At 40.9% G+C, this 10,792-nt stretch overlaps 1 protein-coding gene and 1 long non-coding RNA gene across 2 annotated transcripts in view; one reads left to right on the top strand and one right to left on the bottom strand.

Annotated features, from left to right (window-relative positions):
* Positions 1 to 126: 126 nt before the first annotated feature.
* Positions 127 to 10,792, top strand: part of LOC142582795 (carnosine N-methyltransferase) — an 18,135-nt gene continuing 7,469 nt past the window's right edge. Inside the window, exons 1-5 of the mRNA XM_075692839.1 lie at positions 127 to 301; positions 1,173 to 1,386; positions 3,066 to 3,214; positions 7,381 to 7,521; positions 9,505 to 9,683. Of these exons, the coding sequence (XP_075548954.1) occupies positions 204 to 301; positions 1,173 to 1,386; positions 3,066 to 3,214; positions 7,381 to 7,521; positions 9,505 to 9,683 (781 nt within the window). The 5' untranslated portion in view covers positions 127 to 203. The remainder of the gene's footprint in view (positions 302 to 1,172; positions 1,387 to 3,065; positions 3,215 to 7,380; positions 7,522 to 9,504; positions 9,684 to 10,792) is intronic.
* Positions 8,891 to 10,792, bottom strand: part of LOC142582798 (uncharacterized) — a 22,480-nt gene continuing 20,578 nt past the window's right edge. The window contains exon 2 of the long non-coding RNA XR_012828488.1: positions 8,891 to 9,772. This is a non-coding gene — a long non-coding RNA (uncharacterized LOC142582798). The remainder of the gene's footprint in view (positions 9,773 to 10,792) is intronic.

Here is a 10,792-nt window from a genome sequence, read left to right as displayed (position 1 = left end):
GAATGATTTCAATGTTAAACAAAGTTCTTTTCTGTGATGTACTACAAAGCATTCACTTTGTGTCAGCGTTCTTTTTTTGCTTTAATTGCCTTCAAAGTTAACGGGTTAACGATTTAGAAAAGTTAGATCTCTCATTTTATTGGTTCTTTTGTCGCGAGTATGTTTTTCAGCTGGCCACAGTGACAACACAGTGTCGACCAAGGATGGCCGATGACAGCAGTAGTGGTAATGCGAGTATTGTGGACGATCCAGAAGAACGAAAGCACTTTCAAAGAATTGTGAACGCTTTTAGATCGTATAGGTAATGCTTAAGAAGAGCTTATTTACCTCTATTTGTAGGGTGTCTGCGGAGATGTCTTATGAAATAAAGAGACATGACACTCGTGCCACATTCTGATTGGATTGTAAAATCGAGCGTTCCTTATTGAAGGTTATTAGATAATGACCACGAATTGATGGCTTAAACGGGCGCTGAGTCGTCTTCGACACCCCTGTATACTGCATGGTTCAACAATCTCTGTTTTGTGGATAACTTAGTGTACTAGAGACCGGGATCACCACCACCGCGATATCTGCAGCATGTTTCTGTTGACTGTCAGTTCAAGCATAGACGCTGCATTTTGTAGCCTTTTACGGGTTTGGGAGCTGTCAGTTTAGCCGGTTTCGCACTATGTTTGTCGCGCTTGAAAAATAGATTATTTCAGCTTATAACTTCAGGCTGTCCAAAAAAAGCATTTTCAGATTGTGCAGGGTGTGTTGCATTATTTGATAGCACTTTTAAGTCAATGCGACAGTTAACATCTGTTTCGCCTGTTTGTTGAAGCGCACTGAATTTCAACTTTGGTGGCGTAAAGGCTACAGAACACGCCCAATCCCATTCACTTAAACACCTATTCAGGCCTTTGCAAGCGAGTATGGTCTACTGCAAATGATCTAAACTGAAATGAAATTCGCCCTGAGAATTCAGTGACTTCTAGGGACCATTTTTGCACGTTGTTGGTAAAGTGCTGTATGTGGTAAAGTGCTGTATGAGAATTGTCATTTCCTCGTTTTTGTTTATTCACCATAAATCAAAACACACAAGTTGAAGTATTTACTATTTTTACCCACTTAAATAAGTGCCCAGTTCCACTTGATGTGCAAACCGAATAGTTGTTAAAATTTGTTTGCAGGAGTTACTCGCTTCGACGGTTGTGTAAAGTGGTCAAATATGTGTCAAGTCTCCCGCCCTCCCACCAGCTCATGCTCAAGAGCTACCGGCAGCACCTGGACAGAGTCCGGATGGCCATTGACCACAATCACGAGGTTCTCAAGCTGGTGGTTGAAAACATAGCCCACATGTTTGAGAACGCAGACCACTCTGACGATGTGAAACCGACAAACCAGGTTGGTTGAGTGGCGCTTGATTTTCTTATCACAAATCCATCAAAGGAAACAGTGCTAAAGACATGGACGAGAAAGGAAGAAGGCAGGATGAGTGTTGTCCTTTCTTGTCTTTAATGTCTGAGCAAAGCAGCACACTGCATGAGACTGTCCAGGGGATGAAGCACATGACACCTGACACTGACATTCTTGAATGAACATCTTGCCAAAAGAAACCAACCCAAAATTTACACCTTTCCCGACTGTAAGTGTAAGCAAGTTGTGCTTGCAATTTCAACAATATGTAATTGTTAAAGAATGTGTTAAAGTAGCCTTTTCATATTGTGTCTGCATGTGATTATAAACCTTGTTTCTTGGTAAGAAAAATGCCAATAAGCGGTGACACAATAAAGGCAGACCACCACAGTTTACTAATGTCTTGCTTGAACATGAGCAGTGGGTCATATGAGAGAGTGTTGTGGCTTATCATGTTGTCACACGAATGTATTAATGCATTAACCAAACTTTCATCTCTTTGCCAGCAAAACAAATTTCTCTGAAGGCATGGGATTTATCACAAAGAATTATGTAATTCTAGTCTTTTTATCATATGTATTTTATTTGCTTGCATATTTGTGTTTCGGTATTGGAGTGAAAAGAGGCAAATTTTTGTCAATGAACGTCTCAACAATGGATGGTGTTTCTAAAGCCGTGTGAATTGCTTATGCCTCCTTCGGCACTTTTGTCCAATACTGCCACTGCTACTTTAGTGTTAAAACTAGCAATTAAAAATTGAATGAACCAAAACCATTGTTAAATAGCAAACGGACCACAAAGGTTTTTCGACTATCTAGGGCAGTGAAGAAAGCATCATAGCATCGCTTAAATCCTAGCTTTAAAAGCTCCTTTTCTACTAAACTAGATCACGTGACATATACGTGGACTCTTACAAAATAAACTAGTTGTATGTCTGTGCACCATTCATTTGTCCGTATTTTCCGTCTTTTTCATCTTTTTTTTTAACACAGCGCGAGAACAAAACTATGAACGGCCACCAAATATAACCCCTTTGATTACCATTTTCCACTTGTCAACATGTTCCACCTGCCCTGTGACCTATCCTTTGTTGTTCTTGGGCAATGCACACTTATGTCATATGCCAGCCTCAAAGGGCTACCATAAGTGCACTGCAAAAATAAATAAAAAAATAAATAAAAATGAGTAATTGGCAGGGCATTGCAGTCGGTGCTGCCCCAGCTGGGAGGGACCGATCAATTGAGGGAGAATGGACAAAGTAAACGTTGTGCTCTTGATAATACCGTTCATATTAAATACTTTAAAAACATTTCCTTGGTAATATACATTTCCTCAAAGGCGTTTCACTCATTTTGGCATGTTGCTGCTTTAAGGAAGGGTGTTTCAGGGCCTCTCTAAACTAGAATTGGAAGAGCTTCACTATTCGTGACTTGCTGAAAGTTGTGCAGATACTCCCAAATTTCTTGTCATAAGTGTAGGCTGCAGAGCTGAGCAGTGTTAATACTCTATTGTTTCTTTTGTTTTTTTTTCTTTCTTTCTTTGCGTACACATCCTGTGTATTTACTGCAAACTACAATGCATATAAATGGTACCAGGTGCCAGTGTTACAGATAAACTTTAACTGATGTGTTTGACTTACCTTTATGTGCTTTTTCTGTGCTCTGCAGATTCAGGCCACAACGTTAGACATGGACAAAGTCCAGGGCGTCCTGAAGCAGTTTGTTCGGGAATGGAGTTCCGAAGGTGCCGAGGAACGGCGAGCCTGCTTTCAGCCCATTTTGGACACCATTTCTGAGCACTACCCATTAGATGAAGTGTGAGTGTGATAAACATTCTGTGACAAACACTCAGTAGTCTGCAACAGGACCTACGTGCCTAATCTTTGCATGGTTTGAGCTTGAGCACTGGTCGCTCAAGAGAGTATGCATTGCATTTACAGAGTATGCATTGTATAAATCTGTAAATGTAAAACACATGAACTTTGCTACGACATGTGTTGTGTCAAGTCACACTTAACCTTTGATGTTTTTATATAATTATAGCACAGTTCCACATAAATCCTGGCCAATGCAAGAACACCTATGTGCTTAGATTTAGGTGCACGTTAAAGAACCTCAAGTGGTCCAAATTATTCCGGAGTCCCCCACTATGACATGTCTCGTAATCAGATCATGGTTTTAGAATATAATACCCAATAATCTTTTTTATGCAGCTTGTGCAGTGAAACTTTCACAAACTTCTATTGTCTATTGCTGGAGCTGATCATTTGTATCCGTGTTGCAGCTGTCGCAGATATCTTCATAGACTGTTTCTACCCCGATTATGAATACACAAAAAAATTAATAGCTAAAATTTCACATATGTAGTCCTGTAGTGCACCACAAAGCAGGGCACGCCATTTACCAATAGGCCCTTATGAAAAGCCTCCGCAACAAGTTTTTGTTCTTTCACAATTTTAACATAGCATTGGAGCCATCTAAACAGCACAATAAAAACAGCAGTGGACCACTGCACGCATATTGTGGGTGGGCGTAGTATTAGAGTGCTTCGTATTGCCAACACATGGCCAATATAAAATCCTGTGGTGTCATCTGGTGTACAGGAATCGGTGTATTACTTCTGCAGCATCATTAGCATCTGTTGTCGCTTGGTGCAGTGTGAAAACAGACTTGTCTCCAAGCCTTTAAAGAGACATGAAAGCAAGCTCGCTTTTGCTAGTAACAACAGCAGCCTTTTCGTTGTTTGTCTTTGGCAATTACTTGTTTGTTTATGAACATTGTAAGAGCAGCGTTGCCCTGTCCATTCCTCTTACTTGTGCTCACATCAATACTTGCTGGAACCCCTATATGCTCACCATACACCAACTGGCCCAGCAAACCACACTACTAAACTTGTTTTTATGATTCATTGCTGTGACCTGCCGCTATGACTACCTTGTTGCTGTGGTAACCTTATCTGTAGCTTGAAGCCATGTGTGGAAGGATTTTCTGTTGTTGACAGTGGTGGCACGTTATAACCTTCCTTTCTTTTTCCAAACTGACAAAACCTTTATTTTTTTCCAAATACTGCTGCCATATGATAGGCAAGAAATAGAGGAGGGAACCCGAACCTCTTTAGGCCGTTATGATGGTGCTGCCAAACAGTGGTTGGTGATAACAGCTCTTTATTTTGGCAGTTTCATGCCTGGCAAAAACAGGAATGTAACAATATTTTCCCGGTTCAAACACAAAAGAGTTGTAGCACATAACTGAATAAAAGCAGCCAGTCATAATTTTGGACAATTCCTTGCTGCTGCAGGCGCGCATGACCGGTAAAGCAGTGTCCGGACAGCTGAAGCGCAGTGCTTGTTTGCTAGTGATCTAAATAAATCAATTGCAGCAGCACTTTCCTGTAATAAGGAAATGGAGGTGTTTATACTAGTTGGGGCTCCTGCTCTGTGTATTACAGTAGTTAATGTGACTTTCTAGTTCACTGTATTATAGATCACATTGTTTGCAAGCTGAACATGTACACTTATTTCCTTTAAAATTGCTTTTGAGCCCTATTACCTTCGACTCACCGATTGATGCCTTTCTGGGCCACTCTTACTGTGAAGCTATTGCTTAAATATCAACATAGAACTTAGCTTTGCTAAATTAGCTTTGCGATAACAGCCATGTTACATGAAAGGCATACGCTTGCACTAGAATTTTTTATTGTTACTGTTTGTGGTCTGTTAGGGTAGAAGATACAGGTATACAACATCCATGCAGGTTCTTGTAACAACTAGGAAGTTTTTGTAAGGTTTCTGGTTATGGGTTTCCCGATTTTGTGATGTCCTGGGTTTGATGACAGATTAGTGCCGTCCCAGCAAATTACCCGTATAGACAATGCATTAAAAAACTCAATTTCGTGCGAGTTGTCATATGACTATCTGTGTGAGGGACAGTGCCCTTCGCATTCTGGGCTCGCTCCTTGTCTTTTATCTTCCCTCACGTTCGCTGCCCTCACATCATTCATTTCCTCTTCCCCTTCTTTGCATTGCTCAAGCGACGCCCATCTTTGTCCCTTCATTGCCATCTCCTTGCACTTTCTCTCACTCAACATTTTTGCAGCGGCTGCTCCCATCACCAGATTTGTCCTTATACTAGACTGACAGTGTTTTTTTTTTTTTTTTCAACTAGCCAAGCTTGCTACCTTTGAGCGGTGGCAAGAGTGCTGTCATCCATATACTTCGACTCATCTAGTGCGAAGTCTCATGAAACTGAAACTATCTCTGAAAGTGATCACTCAAAAATACTGGTCCAACGCATGTGAAAAGCGCGTAAGCATGGGCAAAGATTGAACCGATTCGCTACTAGAAGGCATGCAGATCTTATCAGATACACATGTTGAAGCAAGAAATTCTTGCAGAGTAATATCCCATAGTGTAAATTGAAGCTTCTCACAGCTCTGTTGTGTGAAAGCATGTATTTATAGGCATAATTCTTCTTGGCCAAATTATATGGTGCCCGAATTATCTGACGTTCTCACATAGTCCCTAGAAAGTACTGTATTTACTCGCATAATGATTGCACTTGCGTAATAATCGCACCCCTGAATTTTGTTGTCAAAATTCGATTTTTTTCCTTTCCCGTGTAATGATGCATCCTGAACTTGCCACAGCGATATGTCGTGTGCCAAGCCTAGCTAATGATGATCGCACTTACCATCTGTCGAATGTTGTTGAATGCTACGCGAATGACTCTTCCAAGACATACCAAGCGGCCGAACATTCTTAAGCAGATGTCCCATTTCATTCCTTTCATCACTTTTCGCACTTCCATGAAAAACAAGCTACAACAAAACTTGCCTTGGCTTTATTATTTGTAGGCTTTATAACAGTTGTGGTCAACAACAACAACAACAACAAAAAAGGCGCTTTTCGATTCTTCTCGTCTGCACTCGTGGGCAGGCAACAAATCGCGAGCGGCAATAATAGTAGCCATGTTAACATTGATACGTTAGAAGTGTACCCTATTCATATGACGACACTTGTAACACAGCTAAGATTTTCGCCCACCCATAGCGGAAGCATGCTGTATTAAGATAGTAGTGAAGACAAATGCCGCAGTTTCCGCAGGGTGCCCACCATGGGTTTCTGTCACTGGCAGCTAAGCATGCCCATCTCTGTTTCTGTGCCCTCAAAGTGGTCATGGCTACGTTATCACCACAAACTTGCTGATAGTAACAATATTACTCATTACTGATACGGAAGAATCTGTTTCAATGCACGTAATATACTCACGAGAAGAAAAAAAGAATGCGTTCGGCTTGTTCCACTGGCCGCCATCCTTGTTTTGGTGTCCCGCACTGTTACAGCGCCAGCAGCCTATTTGTTGACCCGTTGTCATCCCGCAGCAAACGTGGGATGAAAAAAAATTTTGTTTTCTTTTCGCGGGATATTTAACCCGCGTAATGGTCGCACCCCTGAATTTGCTTCAATTTTTTTTTACAAGAAAGTGCAATCATTATGCGAGTAAATATGGTCGTATACGTGGGGTTCCCCTGTAGCTAGTTTTGTGGCTTGGCCTGCAAACACATCTAGAGCTGAAAGGACGAACAACAGCTACCACTGTAAAATGGTCAGTGGCATGTCAACATTAATGCTTTGTCATTGACGTGAGCCAAGGCTAAGCTAGAGCCAGATTCACCACTTATCATTCTGCTAATGTGACAGAGAGCATGGAAACAATGGTGAATTCTGTTTGGCAGTATGGAGGGTGCTGCCATGTGCTCATGCTACCTGCATAAGCTACGCTGTATCCATAGCGCTAAACCCAAGAGGAATCACGCATGTGAATCCATGCACTTCGGACCCAAAATATTGTGTGCTCAAAACTTTTATTGACTAAAGCTGTCTCTTATCTTGTAACGGAGTGCTGGCACACATATCACACAAACATTATTTTGTGTCACTGAACGGTTCTCAATATGCCAACAGCAGGGCATCTGCCTTTTCAGAGAGCCAGCTTCCATTCAGATACTTGTGCCAGGAGCAGGCCTCGGAAGACTTGCCTACGAGATTGCACGGCAAGGTTACTGTTGCCAGGGCAATGAGTTCAGTCTTTTCATGCTGTTTGCTTCCAACTTCATCCTGAATCGGTGAGTACCGTCCCCTAGTGCTCTGTTTACATATTGAAACTTGTCGATATTTGAGTGGACGCTTGCTTTAAAAAATACACTATGTACACCCGGCCACAAAATATTACGGACCATGAAATCTGAGAAAAAGCTGAATATCTCCGCAACCTCACAACGCAGCCTGATATTTACATTTCGGACGTCGACTACAATGTGCTAACAACATTGTCGTATACACTTTTACTCGATAGTGCCACAGGATGCGCTGAAATTAAATGTTTTATGAGATAACGTGGTCTGTAAACTTTTGTGACCGGGTGTACCTCTGGGAAATCCTTTGCTGCATCTCTTCAGTCTGTCTACATACCATGTGCTTGCGATCAACAAAATGTTTGACAAACTAGCAGTATTGACTGATTATTAGGTTTCCGCGCAGTTGTACTTGTGTTACTTTAAAAATGAATGCATAAATATTCATCCTTTGTTTATATGTAGCCTCCTGCATACTTTTGTACATGTAACCAACTTTTAAAGTTGACTTAATGATAATAAGACATTTAGTTACAAAGAAGGGGTGGCGGGTAATAATACGCAAATTTTGCCTACAACTGAGGCTTCACAGCAATTTGAATCTTGTTGCTGTGAAGCTACATCTACTAGGAGAACTTGTGTTGTTGTGAAGCCAAACTAAGAGGCAATATCTACAAATAAATGCGCTCAACATTGCTGTGAAGCCGCACCATTCTTCAACAGAGAGTGGCAGTAAATATAGTGACTGTAGATATGGTAGAAAGGGTGAATAATGAACATTCAATGTAAGAATGTTTCCTGAACCTTGTTTTGAGCCCATCTTTTGGCCGGGCTACTTTTATGAAAACGTGAATGTTGGTATATGCAGTTATTTGCATGGGATAAATTATATGTATATCTATGATTTTATCGTGAGCGTTGGAATTTGGGCAAGTGGGTTACATGCTCGAGGAGGGTGTGCCCACGAAAGCACACCAATATGCAGCATCCGAGTTAAGGCGTTAAGTACTTAATGGCATTGTACTTCTCTGTGGAACCTCAAAAGTAGCCAGCTGCAGCTGTGTTCACTCATGCGTAATTATGTGAATTTATTGTTATGGCTCTGTAATAAGGGACTGCTGACATGACACTTTTGACTTGTGACTTCTCTGCACTAAATGAAGGTTGAAGCCCTTTTAAACAATAGCAGAAATTCTGGCATGTGCCAGAGTGGCCCTAAGTAATTTACAATAATACTTGTTTCTGCTAACCAGTTTTTGGTTCTAATGCCCAGGCGGTAAATGCATCATGATGCCATGTCGTGTTACCTTCTCCATTCTGTGATCGCTGCAGAGGCCACACACAAGCAAAGCCAGAAAAGAAAGCCTCTCAGAACTGTTCTTTATTTTTTATGATCAACTCTATCACACCTAGCCTTATCGCTACACTAATTCAGCAGAGTTTACTCTGTGTTGTGATTTCACCATAACATCCACAACACAAAGAGTGTACTTCAGGACCAACTTTAGTATCAAATTAATATACTATATTATTAGCATTCCCCAACCTTCACGCTTGCCGAGTATCATCATTTTGCGTTCAAGAAACATGTAGCTTAAGTGGAGCTCTTACAACTTTGCAATTATATGTCAGTACAGTCGGAACTCGTAATGAAGTTTCATGCAAGAAAAAAATACCTCCGTTATATTTTATATTTGTTATAAGCATGTGTGTGTATGTGTGTATATATATATATATATATATATATATATATATATATATATATATATATATATATATATATATGTATATGTTACATGCTGGTATAGATGAGAAACAGATTTACTTCTTGTTGATTATATCAAGGTTTGACTGTACCCTTTTAAGCACAAGGCTCTTCCTTTCTCAGATTAGCCTAGACTAGTGTTAACGAAACTACAGTGCTTTTCTTCTGCCCTCGCACATGCCTCTCCCTCTCCTCCTGCATGCTTCTAGGTGCAAGGGCACCAACTTGTACTGCGTGTACCCCTGGGTGCACCAATACTACAACCACATGGCCTCGAAAGACCAGATCAGGCCTGCCGAGTTCCCAGATGCCAATCCCAGCGACGTTCCTCCCGAGTCACAGTTCTCCATGGCGGCTGGCAACTTCGTCGAAGTGTACAGCTCACAGTGTGTGTGCACGCTTTCTTCCAGTGTGTTTTAGCATCTGCATGGACTGTATCATGTCTCCCTCTGTCAGTCTCCTTCTAGGCTGCAGTTGCTATGAAAAGAAGAAAATACGTCAGATGACTTTTGGTTAGGTTTCTTAAACCACCAGCATGAAGTAACGAAACAGGAATTCAGTCTGCCTGCATGCCATAGAGCCTGGTAAATGAATGCTCCTGATTTACTGTGTTTATTCTCTGTGTTTCAATAAATATTAACTCATTGGCTACCAAATGTGACATATGCCGCATAGGCCTTCATACTGATTATTTTTGTCCTGTACGTGCGCTATGCAGACTCCCGTCGTTGTGCTCATTTTATAATACTGTACAGTAATTAGCGCTACAAAAATGCAATTAAATATGTTTTATTTACAATATAAAGCAGCAGTTTTCAGTTCAGAAACCCAGCTTCTAGTCACACATTAATTTTTATGTACAAAAGCTTTAAACACTCGAGCATGTAGAGAATAGCACCGGACATTTGACATTCTCGCCTGTTGTCGCGTTCTTTTTTTCTGCCCTGCATTTCGCACTGCACTGCACTGCACACTTTAACAATGTTTAATGTTAATAATAATGTTTAATGTTAATATTGTTTGTTAGGATACAGTGGAATGAGATATGGCAAATATACTCACTGTGCTGCTTTAAGGCGCACAGGTGTCAGAACATGTGCTACACACGCACAAACATTCTACAAATTCCAAATGAAAAGCAAAAAAAAATATGATTAACGTGAAGTGAGCACCTAATTCCATCTTTTGACTACAGTTATAAACTTGTCCAGCATATATATTGGCTATCACGCCATCTGCAACTATCTTTTTAAACCAACAATACCACCTACCTGTTGAATCGTCAGCTTTGGCAATTTGGCCGCCGTTCTTATGCCCGGTGGTTAACAGGCTTTGGAAGCCAATGGATTAATAGTCTGAAAAACCTGCCTTCTGCATGCTGGGTCAGAACTAGGAAGACCAACAATGCATTCTGTAGCACATTTTTGGGACTTATATCTTTAACCTAGTGCTAATGCTAGAGGGACAGGACTTCATTACCAGCTGGCTTCAATTTTG

The sequence above is a fragment of the Dermacentor variabilis genome, chromosome 5 (assembly GCF_050947875.1).
Source record: "Dermacentor variabilis isolate Ectoservices chromosome 5, ASM5094787v1, whole genome shotgun sequence".
NCBI lineage: Eukaryota > Metazoa > Arthropoda > Arachnida > Ixodida > Ixodidae > Dermacentor > Dermacentor variabilis.
This window is presented reverse-complemented; position numbering and strand designations above follow the sequence as displayed.